Below are 17,077 nucleotides of genomic sequence, written 5' to 3' on the forward strand. Positions count from 1 at the left end.
GCTCTGATCAAAGGGTAAGAGCGCGACAAGTGAAATATAGGATTAACTGGAGAGAGTTAAGAGGAGCGGATCAATTATCCATTGAATTTAGAACTGCCAGCTGACCACGGGGATTTCTCGATTACCAAAGACAAGAAATATCAACAGAAGAGATAACACAAAAATGTACTGTCCTAGAACTTCACTCCTCTTCCAAGGGAGACTAAACTTCATATTTCAACTATATTGTATGTCTACATTAGCAGTGTTTTTAATTCTATCCTACCCTCTGACCACCCCCTCCATATACCCTTAACCATCCAGTCATGATAAGCCTAGTTGAAAATGTGATAATTGGGCATGACTTTTTCATGTCTTGTAAGAGAATTCATTCTTGAACTCCTTCTCAAGTTGTTCCCTAGTTTTTGTCTTTGCAGGCAACACAACATCATCAAGGAAACCTCTCTGAGGAAATTCTTTGGGTACAAGACTTCGATATATCTCAAACTGTTCATCGGCTTCTTTCTTCTTGTCCAACAAACTGTAGACTATTCCCTGTCACCAAGTATCAAACACAGTAAGATTCAAGAACAAAAATATCTGGGGTTGACTGCCCCAACATTAAGCTTTTAGAACACATGCATCATCACATGAATCGGAATTAATTACACTCGAGAGCAAATCTTGTTGCATATGCATGACACATGGTTATTGCTTAACCATGCATCCGCCTTTCCTCACTATGCAATAAACTTGCTTTGCCATCCATTTAATTACTAAAATCTTTTGTTTCCTGAGACCATGTTTATCAGTGACCTAGAAACTAATCCAGAGTATATCAAGCATTGCATAGAGTACATATTAAACAGCATTTTATCATCATTCTTCACAGTATTAGTGTATTACCAAATCTCATAATATGTGAACCATGGGGTTCAATCTCAAACCTTGATCAAATTACAAGATCAATTATCAAAAGCTCTAAAGTATTAGAGTGGGCCACTCGAGTATACAAGGATGCACAAACATTTAGCCAGAAATTTAAGCTGATTAACAGAGCTACAATTTGCTTATTCTTAACATATCCTTTTCGAAAGCTTACAATTCAAGAAGAACTGAAGCTTATAAAGTAATATGCCGTGGAAAAACAGAACACAAATACCTGGCACAGATCAGGCCTGAAGTCTCTTGGGTTCTCTTGGACGAGAAGTTTAAACTTTTGTAAGGCCTCTTCTAACTCACCCTGCAAGACATGAATGAATGTAAGAGAGGAGAACTAGGCTGAACATTTTTTATTCTACCTTTTTAAAAATAGATAGGGGAGAACTAGCTGGAACTGGGTCCTCTAACCATCAAAACATTGACCATGAGGGAGAGAACTGGTGCTATCATGACCTTCACTGACAAAAACAACCTCTTTAACTTAGAAAAGGCAACATGCTCGGACAACCTATTACCCGCAAGACAAGACCATCATGCAAGTGGCCAGACTTTCACCATTTACCCAACTACACTGCCTCTCTTCCAATCTGTACATCAATGTTATATCAGACTCTAGGGATATCCAATGGTATCATTATAAAGCAAACAAGGTAGACATCTCTGTTACACTTAATGCATCGACTTAGGCATAAGATGTTACAGCAGACAAGCTACAAAACATATGCTAATAGTGGGAGGATATCATGATTTAGATGGCCCCTCATGAGAGTTGAGTAACTCCTTTTGATGTAACAGATAAATGTCACACTAAAGAAATCAGATTTAGCAGGTGTACTTCAAGCCATTACCTTAACAACATGCATTTGTGCGACTAATATTTTTATGTTTCTTTCCTCATTGACTCTTTTTTCCTGGCGAGCAACTTCTAGAGCACCATTTAGCATCTCAAAAACAGCGGGACCTTCAAAGTTTTTGTGCATCACCATTGCTAAACCCTGGAACAATTCAATAGATAAGCTTAATAAGCAAAGGCTTATAATAATTGAGAAGGGATGTTTCTACTTCTAATGAAATGTTCATAGCAAGCATAACAAGTTACTATGGGTCAAGCAAACATAAGCAAAATATTCGAGCTCATTGCCTTAAATTGCATGCCCATTCAATTATAGATGTGAAGAGAAAATAGTGAAGAAATCAGAAACAGCATGACACCTGTTCTTTGTTGCCTGGACTCCTCCTTGATCTGGACATACCTGTGACAAACAAGTAGGACAGTGGTGTTTTGAAATACACAAAAAACTACCTAAAATTTCACCACTATTTCTGACACACATCATACACTTATCCAGGATGCATCAAATTGATTAGTGTCATCACTTAATACAGATACATTATTGATTCTGGTTACTTACAAAGTTCACCGCTTAGATATATATGTTTGCACTTAAATTATTCTCCTCCTCCATGCTGAAAATTTGTAGCTATCCTTCAAAGAATTGCTTCTTCATTCCAATAGGAATGATATTTTGAAAATGACATAACTGAACTTAAAATATTCTTATCTCAGATTGGCATCCACTGCAAGTATATAACTGAATAGCCTAAAGTTATACAAGAAACAACAATTTGAAGGCATAGTAAACCCTAAGGATCCAAAGTTAGATAACACTATAGATTAACTGACAAATGTAGAACTGCTACTCTCAAGGAAGCTTGATCTGTATTTTAATAACAATGCATCAAAGCGTACCTTATATGAAACATCATGATAGCCTTCATACAAGTGCACAATTCTAAAATAATTCATCATGTGTTTCTTGAGCATTGATTTTTCATTACACCAGGTAGTACCCTAGTGTTCAGAAAGAACATGGTTAGCACCACCAGTAAGCCGACGGGCTTCTGGAGCAATCATTCCTTCTCAGTCATCAGTTTATCAAGGACAAAGTCCACTAAATACCACATCAATGGGAACCAAGTATTGCCACATCCATAGAACAAGAAGTCAACGAAGGTGACTTGAAAAATTCAACAGAGAGACCGGATTTTCAGCAATTGCATGGTTATCCATTTGAAAACAGCTTTTTACACAAACATTACCAAATTTCTTGGGCTTCAAATGTAGTTACTGGTGAATTTTACAAGTTTAGATAAGAACAAAACCTGGATTTTTTCTTGAGTCATGTAAAACAGTCTAGACCAAGGCAAATACCTGTATTTTTTTAGTCATGTAAAAAACTGTATAGACCAAGGCATTCCAGCCAGCTACATGATCCTTCTTCTAAGTGTTTACAGAATATCAATTCACAATAATACATTGCTCAATTACTATCTGGATAACTGATGATATGGTGACCATCATGTCATTGACTTGATAAAGAAAATGGATATCATATCCAACATCTATCGTGAGAGAGCAGAAACTTCCACATAATTTAGAATCCATGTTCAGACTTCAAACCATAAAACAGATATCCAAATAAGTACTAGGTTATTGACATTCTCCAATGCAGAATTTGACAGTCACAAAATATCATAACTAAACGAATCATTGACTCAATGGAGCTGCATCAGTCAAACCAGCACACACCACAACAAACAATAAGAAAAGGAATTAAAAAAACACATAGTGGTTGTTAGGTCTGCCATTCAGTGTCTTAGGGTGTGTTTGGTATGAAGGAAAATGTTTTCCATGGAACATGTTTTCCTAGAAAATATTTTCCTGGAAAACAAGTTGATTTTTGACTTATTTTCTCATGTTTGGTTGGTGAGTAGAAAATATTTTCCGGAAAAGATTTTTAGTGTTTGATTTATGAATGAAAAATATTTTTGAGAAATATCTTTTATTTTTACTAGAGTAGAAAATAATTTTTGAAATTGAAAATGATTTTTAAAAACAAACTTAAATTTTTTTTGGGGGGTGGGGGTGGTAGGGAGTGGGTGAAAGGGGAGGGGGGGGGGTCGAGGGTAGAGGTGAAAAATTGAAAATATTTTTGAAAAACAAACTTAAAATTATTTTTTGGGGGTGGGGGTCGAGGGTAGGGGTGAAAAAATGAAATTTTGAAATTGAAAATATTTTTTAAAAACAAACTTGAATTTTTTTATTTTTTTTTGGGGAAGGGGGTGGGGGGCTGGTAGGGGGTGGGTGGGTGGGGGTTCTAGGGGTGAAAAAATGAAATTTTGAAATTAAAAATATTTTTTTAAAAAAACTTAAATTTTTTGTGTGTGTGTGTGGGAGGCGGGGGGGGGGGGGGGGGTCAAGGGTAGGATGAAAAAATGAAATTTTGAAATTTAGAATATTTTTTAAAAGCAAACTTAAATTATTATTTTTTTGCGGGGGGGGGGGGGGGGGGGGTTAGGGGTGCGTGGGTGGGGGGCTGGGTAGGAGGTGGGTGGGGGGTCGAGGGTAGGGTGAAAAAATGAAATTTTGAATTTGTAAATATTTTTTAAAAACAAACTCAATTTTTTTTTGGGGATGGGGGTGGGGGGGGGGGGGTGACCGGAGAAGGGGGTGGGTGATCGAGGATCGGGATGAAAAAATAAAAATTTGAAGTTGAAAATATTTTTTAAAAACAAACTTAAATTTTTTTTCTTTTTGAAGGGGGTTGGGGCTGATAGTGGGGTTGATGTGGGGGGGGGGGGGCGAGGGTAGTGGGTGGGGGGTAAAAAAATAAAAAAATGAAATTAGAAATATATTTTAAAAATAATTTTAAATATTTTTTTGGGAAGGAGTGGGGGTAGGGTAAAAAAATTGAATTTAAAAACAAGCTTTAATTTTTTTTTATATTTTTTTGGGGGGGGGGGGGGGGTTCGCTGGGGGTGGTTTGAGGATAGGGACAAAATAAATTAATTTTTTCAACAAAAAAATAATTGTAATTTGAAGTTGGAAGAGACTTTTGGAAAATGTTTTCCTTAAGTTTAGAAGAGAAGTCATTTTCCTTAAATTTGAGGAAAATGAGTTGATTTGAAAAACATTTTCCAAAACATTTAGCCCAACCAAACATGAGAAAATTGGAAAACATTTTCCGGTTTCCTTCATACCAAACACACCCTTAATGCACAAAGTTCTACACAAGACATTTACACGACCTCTAGTGTTTTACACTCAACAATGTTTTATAAGCACATCCAATATCATCATTAACAACAACCATTAACAAGAATTACTCAAAAGTTAAGACAAATATTATCTAATCCTCCTCAACTCACACATGATGTTAATGCAATATAAACGAGTGTATAAACACACACACCAAAAAAAGGAAGCATCTAAGGATATTTCAATAGAAATTCCATTAAAACACAACAGGGTTTAGGAACCATACATGCAGTGCTCTAAGCAAGAGAGGCTTCTGCTTCAAAATCTCCTTAAACAACCTCTTAGCCTTACTTAACTGCCCCATCATCTCATAACAAAGAGCCTCCAAAAGCCTCCACTCCATTTCTCTAGGCTGAACCTCAATCAGCTTCTCCACATACTTCAAAGCCTCTTTAGTCTTCCCTTTCCTCATCTTCACATTAACAATAGTCTTCAAAGCATCAACATCTCTCAGATTCTTCTCCAACAACTTCATACACATCACTTCTTCCTCACTATCTCCTTCTTGGGTCTCAACAACACTACTTTCTTGAACTGGCTGTGGCAATGACAATACACGTTTAGCCCTTACACCCATAAACAAGAATGACCCAACAAGTAAAAAACAATCTTTTCACTGAAAAACTTGGAAATTCCTTTCTGGGGTTTCCAAGAGCAGGATAAAATAGCTGAATTTTGGGATTTGGAAGCTGCTTGGAGCTTGGGGTAAAGAGTAGTCAGGGTTTTGGGACTGTAAAGGGGAGGAAGAAAAAGGGTTTTGAGGGAAACGAGTTGAACAACATTTGAGTTGTGATTGAGGGTTGATGAGTGTAGGCAAAGTGGGATTTTAGTGGCAATTGAAGAAACGATTTTAGCAAGTAGCACTGTAGGAGAAGCAGCTGCTTAGAAGAAGAACATCAAAAATGAAAGGTTACTCCATCTGAAAGTTGTGCTCAAATAAGTCTTGGTTTTTCTCATAAACCTTCAAGGGGTTTATGGGAATATAATCAATTGATGCTAAGGTACTCTTCTCAAATTTGGGGCTAGGTAGGTTGAATTGATTCCATTTGCAAAAAATAGTCGAATGAGTACGTTTCAATAAATAATTAAGAAAATTAGCAATATTTTTTTATTTATTATTATTTATAACATATAACAATATAATAAATCTGTAATATGTATTAAATTAAGCTTTAGAGAACATAAGAGACATAAAATGTGCTTCTAGATATATATGAATAGAACGCTAGAAGGATTTTGTGGAAGAAACAAATATATCGATGTTATGCTAGATTATCGAAAGAAAATTGATTATCTATCTCAAGTTATTTAAGTCCATATTTAAGGTATGTTAAAGTAAAATTCTTTTTTATACCACACGAATTTTTGTAAAAATTACAAATTATTGAATGAGTAAGACCCGCTATGAAGGCCATTAGGATGTCAGTTGATTATTTCATACATTATCGTATCGATATCTCCCTTATAATGTTGTGAGGTATGTCTATGGTTAAAGTTATTTTCTATTGATTTTCATATTTCTTATGTCTATTAGTGACGCGATGTCCATGGTCACATCTGGACAGAGATTATTGGAGCGTTGTAGTTAATTGACGCGATGTCCATGATCACATCTGGACTAAGATTATGATGATTACTTCCCGCAGCAGAGAGAGGGTACTCGTTATGGTGGCGACGGTTGCCTTCTCCCTCGAGGGAGATGCAAAGTCACTCATGGCTTTAGGGACAATAATTGAGTTAATACCAGTAGTGGGGTCCTTAGTAGTTAATGTGGAGAGGGGAGGGTATTTTTGTTGGGGGAATCCATTCCTTTTGCAGAAGACGCATTTTCTTTCAGGTATGGACCATCCTCATAAATGCTTTTGCCTCTTTTTGAGTTCAAGGTGCTTGAGCTCTTTATTATTGTTGCTTTGTTGTTGTTTTCTGATTCTATCCATTGTTTACGTTTACCTAAGGATTCATTAGTAGAATACTAAAATGAGCAAGTAAAATTATTAGAATTTATTGGAGGGGGTTGCAGAACTTACCTGACTTGGCATCGAATAATTTTACCTGTGACTAGGCGTGTTCTCTTTCCTCTAGACCAACTCACCCACACCCAGTACATAATGTTCCTTCTCCTTCGTACAATACCTTCTGAAGGTGGCCGTCAATTTTAATCGTTTTTTACCAGTACGTGATCTTAGGCTATTTATGCGCGCCTAATAACCAATTAATTCCATATATAGTTTAGTTGAGAGCATTTTTCGTTGTCGGAATTAAGTTTTGAGAGTCTTTTGATGTCGATTCTTCTAACCAATATGATTAGATGTTTCAGGGTGAAAAGTAAAGAAGAACGAGCCAAAAGAGGGCACCTAGTCAGAGGTCGAAAAATAGATGACAAAGTTGCGGAGAAAAAGGGCCAAGAAGCTAGAGAATACACTATGAGGAAGCACCTCCGCGTCGCGGAGCTGATACGTGTGTGCAGAAAAGGAACTCCACTTAACAGTGGAGTGCGGGATGGGAGCGCGTCGCGGAGAGGTTTCACCTGTGCGCAACTATAGGCGAGGGAACAAGTCCGCGTCGTGGACCTGGACACCAGAAATTGGCCACGTATTTTATTTTAGACTATAAATATTTTAAGTGTGTTATTTTTATTATTATCCAGTTTTTAAAAAGACGAGAGCAGATTGATTTGGACGTTTTGGCTAACACTTTCTAGGGTTTTTCTTCTACTCCTTCATTTTGGTAAACCCTTTTATGATCCATAAACATTACTTGATGATCTTTTGTTCTATGAGTAGCTAAAGTCTCTTATTCTAGGGTTGTAGCTACGATTAATGGTATATTAGTATTTGTTTCTAGCATGAGATAGGTTTTCTTGTGATTTATGCTTACATTCTTGTTTAACTATTTTAATGCATGATCAACATTAAAATAAACTCGTTGTCTGCTCTTGAACTCGAAAGATGAATAAAGGGATAAACCAAAGAATGTGGGAAGTGTGTTCATTTTAGAGTAAAGTTAGAGTGTTTCGTATATAGGATAGTCTTATACCTATATACCGCGCTTGATTAATATGCAAGATGATATCTTATTGCTCTGCCATCGGTTTATGCCTATCCCCGCTCAACGATGTAGTTAGGTTGTCGATGGTGGTAGGCGATCAAAGGTCGGGAGATCATGATCGTAAAATGAACCTTGCAAATTCATAATGAGATTAGCCTGTCGAATGCTAGGATAAATTAATATTATGCCGGAAATCGGGTTATGCTGCAACCCTGGATTACTTTCCCATATTGTGAAATTCTCTTGTTTGAAACTGTTTGATTGTAGTACTTAATTTTTGAGATTGTTCAACTTAGTAATTATAATCGACTTTCTAAAATTGTTTGTCACATAAGTAAATTTATTTTAGACATAACAAAGTTGTTATTTGTTGATTTGAAGTCCCTTGGGTTCGATAATCCGGCTCGAAAGAGTCGTTGTACTACTTGCGTGACCACGTGCACTTGCGTGTGCTTTTGGACGCAACAATTCGCCTATTGGGACTTAGATGCATATTCTTGCATAACATGCTCTAGTGTGGCGGAAGTGCAAGTGCCAATTTTTAGGAGTGCACCTAACTTCCTACCAATCTTTTCAAGTATGATTCTGTCATAGAACTCAGTTGGTAATTGGGAAAGTTTAATCCAAATGGCATTGTGAGAAATGGTAGACTCTTATGGGACGAAGTTTGGTTCCCATTTCCTTATCGATAGGAAGTTTCCCAATATGGACATGGTTACTCTTGTAGTGCTCTCTGTATGTTTTTGAGCAAACTGAATTTTGCTATGAAAATATCCCATCCCAGGTCGATTAGTGACAGTCCTTTGGTGGGTTTCCATAGTTCAGTGAGCTTATTTTTTAGGTATTGATGGGATACTTTTTTTCTCTATCAACTTGATGATCACTGAGTGTTTCCACGGGAGGTAGATTCTTGCCTTTTCCTCCCTTGATATGGGGATTTAGTCGCTTGGGTCGGTCCCCACTGAAGTGTTTTGTTCTTTGGCTTGGTCCAAATGATTTTTATTCAGATCCTTATTTTTGTCTAGTAAGATTTCCTTAAAGAATTTTTTGATGGGAAGAGGGTCTTCCTCCAAAGCTATTTGGTCGTCCGGTGGTTGTGGTGGCTCAGGAGAAAGTGCCGGAGGGTGGATTTATGTTTGGGGTTGGGAGCATTGGTAGTTTTAAGGAGGGGTCTTTTTTCCTAAATATAAAGAACATATCAATTTTAAACAACAAAATTAAGGGGCATATCAAACCCTTTTCTCAAGAAACTATTTTGATATTAATATACTTAAAATAAATTGATTCAAACAGTCTCCATAACTTTTGATTTTAGTTTTACTTGACACTTTACAGAGTTTTAGATCGAAAATGTCTACAATTAAAAGATAATATATTTAGTAATAAATTAATAAAATATAGTTAATTTTATTAAAAGTAGGGAAAAGATTATTTTTTTCTTGAAATATTAATTGAGAGATTTTTTACCACAGAAAAAAATTAGGGCAAACTACATAATCTCACTACTTTAGATCCTAATTACTAGGATTCACGATAGTTTTTTATATTACTTTCTATACCATTTTTTGGCATTTGGATACATATATCATGTCCTGTCAGATACATGTATCCATCAGATTTAATAGGCAAGATACGCTATTTATTACTTTTGCATTAAAGGGTGTAACTTATTTTCTTAATTAACTGAGTTAATGATGAGTAATTAACAACCAAAAAAGATTTAGAGGATCCTTTCTTATCAACTCTTATCAATTTTCCTAAAATATCGAAATCATAAAGCATAGTAATTCTAAAATTGTAAACTTCATCTACTTCATCAATTCCTTCCTTTGTATCTTCAAGTTTCGAGTTTTTTTTCTTTCTCAAATGGCCAATAACACGAGCGTCGTTGGATGTGGCCACTTCGGAGATCACACCGACGATGGAGAAACCGCCTGGACCGACGAAGGCGATTAGGAAGTCGAAGGCCCAACTGATATATTTGGTACATAATTGAGATATGATTGTATGTATTTAGTTTTTATCAGTGTATCTGATTAAATATGTATGTATCTTCATGAAGCAAACATGTACGTTAGACTCCACTGCGCATTATTGCACTAAACGTGTGTATCTGAGTTTAGTTGTGTATCTGATATGTTAATTCAAGTTTAGCATAATTCTGCCATTTTAATTGGGTCGTTTCTATACTTAGATCTATTTTCGATTTGGATGTTGGCGGATGAAGATTTAAACCCTACAATTATTCCAAAATAGTTTATGAAAACAAGCAAATAAAAAGTGCTTAGATTGAAAAATTATTGTTAATGTGAAATACTTTTAACAAGAATCATACTACTTTGTAAATTGTCAGCCATTAAAATGGTTTGGAGAAAGAAAAAAATCAAACAAACTAAACCCTAAGATCGAACTTTAAAAAAATTGGAACTCTGAGTCAGATACTTGAAAGTGATTAAGCATAAGATACATTAAAATAGGCAAAAGTGTTCATTACCCCCTGAATTTGAAGCTTTTTATTCAGTGTACACCTAAACTATATTCCGTTATAATTACCCCCCTTCCCCGAACTTGTTTATTTCTCTATCGCGTACATCTGTATGGTCCGACCACTCCAATTGTGTCTACACGAGCATGACATGTTGACAAAAGTAGTGATGTGAATTTCCAGTTGGATAAATATTTGCCACCTAGATAAATAAATGTCAAACTTCTTAACTTCTAACTAAGCTCAAAACTTTCGGACTAATCTTCTATCCAAGAAATGTAATCGACAGAGTAAAGGGCAGATTTCAAACCTTTTGCTCACTAAGAAGTGTAATCGACGGAGTAAAGGCAGATTTCATGGAATTCTTTCTGGATTTGGGTCAGTTGCAGTTCTTAGACGTGAAGTTCTTGCTCGATTTCATGAAGCGTTTGGTCGATTTTCTTTCGATCTTGTCTGAAATTCTTACCAAGTAAGTGATTATCCACTCTTATGATGTGTTATTTTTTATTTTCTTTATTTTTCATTTATATTTTGCCATATTTTTCGTTTAAGGTTTCGCTATATTCTTCGAGTAGGGTTTCGCCATAGTTTCCGATTGAGTTTTCGAATGATCATCCAATTAGGGGTTTGATAGTTTTCAACTAGAATTTTCACTTAATGAATGTATTATTATGAACTTGTTCAACTTATGCATGCATGAGTATTAGGGTTTTTGGTAATTAGTTCAAAAAATTAGGGCTTTTTAGTAAAATTAAGATTTAAGGGTTCTGATTTCAATATTCTATTTTGGTATTGTTAAATGTTGGGGTTTTTTGTAATTTCCTTATGTATATTTGTATGTTGTTGAGTAAAATCAATATTTTAGGGGTGTTTAGGATTCCAATTCATCTATTATGTTTTTGTATTGTTAAATATTATAATTTTATGTAATTTTTTTTGTATAATTGTATGCTTACGAATAAAATAAATATTTTGGTTTTGTTGCCTCTATTTTGCTTTTGTTGCCTATGTTTTGGTGTTGTTGCCTCTGTTTTGCTATTGTTGCCTTGTACAATATATTGATTATTATTGTGGTTATAGGTTGACACTATGGCTACTAAGTACCTCAATTTAAGGTACAAATTTGGGGGTATCTTCGTGAGTGAGGTAGGTCCAGTATATGTTGGGGGTAGGGCTGAATATGTACAAAATGTGGATGAAGATCATTTATCAATTTATGAACTTACAGATTATGCTAAGTCTTTTGGGATTAGTAAGTTAGGAAAAACTTATGCAGTTCCATCTCTAGGGGGTGATCTGACGAAATTGAAAAATGACATGGACATTTGTAATTTTGCATTATTTATGCATGATGGGGACACAATAGATATTTATATGTGTCATGACTCTATTCTAGAGGATGTGGGTCCCATTGAAGGCCAAATTAGTCAATCTTTAAGTCAAGTTGGTGAGTCATTTAATGCACATGGGAAATCTAATGGTTCTTTAACTGCACAACCAAAAAATTCAGATCTAGGGTTAGGTTCCTCTTCTACCTTTCCATCTAGTGGAAGAGTTGAGAATGATGGGTTTGTAGGTAGGGTTGGGCATAAACACCGAAAAATTGAATCGAACCGAATTATTTCGATATTTCAATTTTCGATTCGGTATTTGGTATATGTTTTTGTATTTTTCGATATGTAATTTTTCTGTTATTCGACCGAAATATATTATATTATAATATATATTTATTAATTATTAATATTAAATAAAAAATATTATAATTTAAAATTAAAAGCAAAAGTAGGTCAAAAGTTTGTCTTTTCAAACTTTTGTTACTTTTCCACTTTACACTTTACAGACCATCCGTCGTTCTCACTTTCCAAAGGCCAAAAGTGACCATTCCCATGTCTACAGTAGCAGCGACCGTTCCCACTTTTAGTTCCGGCAACCAGTAGTAGCACGCAGCAGTCGCCAGTCGACCAGCAGATAGTCGCAACACAACAACGATCGGCGTCGACTGGCAGACAGCAGCACGCAGCACAACAATGACCAGTTGTCAGCCGACCTTTCCAGTTTCCACACAGCCAGGCGCCAGGCGTGAGCCGACCACCGACCACTTTCCACTTCCGGCGACCACCATCAGGTATTGTATTTTATAGATTGAATATTTTTTTATTGTCAATATTTTTTCTTTCATTTTAAGTTAACAAGTTTCAAAATGAATATTTCTTCTTCCATTAATTTTCTTTCTGATTTTTGCTTTTGTTACTAGTTAGTGTGTGAATTTATTGTGAAATAATTTTTCTTATATAGATGGTTGAACAAAATCAATTAAATGTGGATGTGGCTGATCAAAGTCGAATAAGTATGGTTGGTTCTACGGATAATACACCTACTAATAGCAATCATGCGTCAATTGACACAGAGGAAACAAAAAAAAAGAAAAGAAAAGAAATGTATCCTAGATCTACTGTTTGGCAACACTTAGATTTTTTTTTTTTAAATTGTGTATTAGTTAAAGCAAAGTGTTTATATTGTAAACAAAATTATGTTGCTAATACAACTAGAAATGGAACAAGTGGACTAAGACAACATTTGACTAACCGATGTAAAGTGTATATGCCCCCGCCTGTTGCACCTGGTATTCAAAAATTGTTAAATATTCAAAGTAGCAGTTCTTCGATAGACACTTGGAAATTTGAGCAAGAGGTAGCTAGGAGAGCTTTAGTTGAGATGATAATTTTGGATGAACTACCTTTTAGTTTTGTTGAAAAAGAAGGCTTTAAGAAGTTTATGAGTAAAGTCCAATCTTTGTTTCATATTCCTTCTCGTAGAACCATAACAAGAGATTCTTATGAAGTTTATGGTGAATTGAGAATGAATTTGAAAAAGTCTTTAAGAGAAATACAACCAAGAATTTGTTTCACAACAGACACATAGACTTCGGTGCAAAGAATCAATTATATGTGTTTGACTGCTCACTTTATTGATAGGAATTAGATGCTTCATAAAAGAATATTGAATTTTTGCCCTATCACTAGTCATAAAGGTGAGCATTTGACTGAGTGTATTAGTAATTGTTTACTTGATTGGAACTTGGACAATGTCTTTACTGTTACAGTTGATAATGCCTCTTCAAATGATGTGGCAATTTTAGAGTTGTCCAAAAAATTAGATATGTGGAGAACTAATATGATGGAAGGTAAGCATCTCCATGTGAGATGTATGACTCACATACTTAATCTAATTGTGCAAGATGATTTGAAAGAAATTGATATTTCTATCAAACGGGTGAGACAAATGGTGAAATATGTTAGATCATCTTCTACAAGGACAAGAAACTTCTTGAAATGTGTTGAAATGCAAAAGATAGAATGTGATAAAATGTTGTCTTTAGATGTGCCTACTAGGTGAAATTCCACCTATTTTATGTTGGACACAGCATAAAAGTTTGAGAAGGCTTTTGAGAGGTTTGATTTTTATGATGGTAATTTTAATTCTTTTCTTGCTACTGATGTTTGTGAAGATGGAAGTATTGCAGGTTCAATTCAATATGAAGATTGGGCTAATGTGAGGAATGTCACAAAGTTTCTTGAAAAAATTTATGAGCTCACATTGAAAGTTTCAGGTTCACGGTATGTTACTTGTAATGTTCATTTTGAGGATATATGTGAGCTTGATGCATATTTGAAAGTATGTATGACAAGTGATGATGTTGATTTGAGTAAAATGACTTTGGGGATGAAAGAAAAGTTCAAGAAATATTGGGGTACTCCTGAAAAGATAAACAAAACGCTTTTTATTGCTTCTATTTTGGATCCTCGCAATAAATTTGTGTATGTTAGTTTTGCTCTTGAAGAATTACTTGGGGAAGAAAAGGGAAAGATAGTGAATAATGAAGTAGATGCTTACTTGAATAATTTGTTTGCGATCTATGTAAGTAAGTATGCAAAAGGTTTTAAAAATCAACCTTCTTCATCTGACTCATACGATTCATCTACTTGTGGTCTTTCTCAAAATGTGAAAACAAATTCTTTGAGAACTAAGTTTTACATGAAGAAACAAAAGGAAGATTCTGGAAGTTTAGGTGTTAAATCTGAGTTGGATAGATATCTTCTTGAAGACCAAGAGCCTGAATCTGAGGATTTTGATATTTTGATTTGGTAGAAAGTTAATTCTCATAGATTTCCTATACTTTCATAGTTGACTCGAGATGTATTGGCTATTTCTATGTCGAGTGTGGCATCGGAATGTGCATTTAGCACCACTGATCGTATTCTTGATCCCTTTAGAAGTTCATTGACTCCCAAATGTGTGCAATGCCTTATTTGTGCCCAAGATTGGCTTAGACAATAAACTAAGACTATTTGTGTTGAAGAAAGTTTGGAGTTTCTTGAAAAAATCTAACTTGGTAAGACTTTTTATTTTTTATTTGTTTTTGGAAAAAATAAAATACTTATTGTGTTGTATGACATATTTGATTTTCTTATTTTTAGAGATGGCAAATAGTGGAAGAAACTCTTCTATTGTTGATCTATGGTTGGCTTGCAAGTCTCAAGTATTTAATAGTGGTGAGTTCAATACGTCATTTATTTAATCATATCATTTTTTTTAATCTTAAAAGTAGTATTCTAACATTTGATTTTATTTTAAAAGGTCCAAGAGTCAAGACAATGAAGAAAGGTGTAAAGTACCAAATTTTGTTAGTGTTTTTATAATTTTGTTGGCACTTGAGACTTGAGAGTGGTTTCATGGAAGAAAGTCAAGAAACTACATTGTTTGTTGCTCATTATTGTTGTTTGTTATTGTTGGTACTTGAAACTTGAAAGTGGTCTCATGGAAGAGACTACATTGTTTGTTGTTTGTTATTGTTGGCACTTGAAACTTGAAAGTGGTCTCATGGAAGAGACTACATTTTTTGTTGCTCATTATTGTTGTTTGTTATTGTTGGCACTTGAAACTTGAAAGTGGTCTCATGAAAGAAACTACATTTGGTGCATTATTGTTACTTGTTAGATTGTTATTATGTTGTTGTGTAATGACATGATCAATTGATCATTGTATTTGAGAAGTGTAGTGAATTTAGAGAAGAAGAGGATTTAAGGTTGTTGACACCCAATTTTGACCCTCCCCAATATAAATTGATCATCGAGCTTCCTAAATTCTAAACGATTTGAAATAATTGGCTTTATAAAATTCAAAATAATTTTCAAGTCATTTAAAGTAGTTTTGTCATTTATATAAATTTTTAAATAATATATATGTTTTAAATAATTATGTATATAATTAGTATATTTTATGAATATTCGAAAACCGTCTCAAAAGATGTTGTTTGATTAAATATTTAGTTAATTAGTTTGGTTATATAATAAGTTTATATTTTAAATTAATTAGTTTATAACTAAGTTAATTATTTTTATTTCGTTAAGATTAATTTTGTTTTGATTAACTATTTAGTTAATTAGTTTAGTTATATAATAGTTTGTATTTTAAATTAATTAGTTTATAATTAAGTTAATTATTTTATTTTGTTAAGATTAATTTTGTTTTGATTAAATATTTAATTAATTAGTTTAGTTATATAATAGTTTATATTTTAAATTAATTAGTTTATAATTAAGTTAATTAGTTTATTTCGTTAAGATTAATTTTGTTTTGATTAAATATTTAGTTAATTAGTGTAGTTATATAATGGTTTATATTTTAAATGAATTAGTTTATGATTAAGTTAATTATTTTTATTTCGTCAAGATTAATTTTGTTTTGACTAAATATTTAGTTAATTAGTTTAGTTATATAATGATTTATATTTTAAATGAATTAGTTTATAATTAAGTTAATTATTTTTATTTCGTTAAGATTAAAAAGCTCATTAATTAATTTATATTAATTCGTCTTATCTAATTACTAGCCAAATCTATCCTAATTAAGTTTAAATCGGCTAAGTTTTTATAATACAATGATAACCACTTTTTCATCAAGTCTTTAGACTTATATTTAAGGGCCATTTTTAGGCCAATAATCTCAACATTCCCAGCAACCCATTCTCTAAACATTTCCCCACGTACCAATTCTTTCTTCCAACCCACCATTTTTATTCTTATTTTTTAAATGTCCAGCCCAACACCAAAATAATTTCAGCCGACCAGCCCATTTCCCGTGTCCATATCCAGCCCACAAAATACAACAATACCAAAGGAAACCAGTGACAACAACGTACAAAACCAACTGACCCACATGTTCTTCCTCTTCCTCTTTCACGCGAACAACGTGAACCCAGAAACACTTCAAATCTAGTCCAGCAAATCGCGAAGCCCAGCAGCCTCAACCTTGAGCGTGCGTCTCCCTCATTCTCTCGTACGGAATCATCGAGGTGTCGAAATCTCCGCACCTCAAGCGTCCTTGTTCCAAATCGGATGGTTCTCCTTTCAATTCCGTTGGGAATTTGTACTGTCCAACTCTCCAACCTTATCCCTTCAAGACCAATTTGAATTTGAAATTTCGAATGGGGCCACCCGATTTCCCCCCTATTTTTTCTGCCC

The 17,077-nt window shown here is 34.3% G+C and overlaps 2 protein-coding genes across 3 annotated transcripts in view; one reads left to right on the forward strand and one right to left on the reverse strand.

The window, feature by feature from the left end:
• Positions 1–17,077, forward strand: part of LOC125812626 (probable 20S rRNA accumulation protein 4) — a 77,536-nt gene that overhangs the window by 24,754 nt on the left and 35,705 nt on the right. The window lies entirely within an intron of this gene.
• LOC125812631 (protein SLOW GREEN 1, chloroplastic-like) lies at positions 281–5,686 on the reverse strand. The gene is made up of 4 exons (XM_049492123.1): positions 5,247–5,686; positions 1,770–1,916; positions 1,142–1,222; positions 281–534 (listed from the first exon to the last, which is right to left on the reverse strand). Exons 1-4 carry the CDS (start codon positions 5,595–5,597, stop codon positions 349–351), a joined length of 765 nt encoding a protein of 254 aa, XP_049348080.1. The 5' UTR covers positions 5,598–5,686; the 3' UTR covers positions 281–348.

Source organism: Solanum verrucosum, unplaced genomic scaffold (genome assembly GCF_900185275.1).
Source record: "Solanum verrucosum unplaced genomic scaffold, falcon-dt-bn FXZP01000275.1, whole genome shotgun sequence".
NCBI classification, from domain to species: Eukaryota; Viridiplantae; Streptophyta; class Magnoliopsida; order Solanales; family Solanaceae; genus Solanum; species Solanum verrucosum.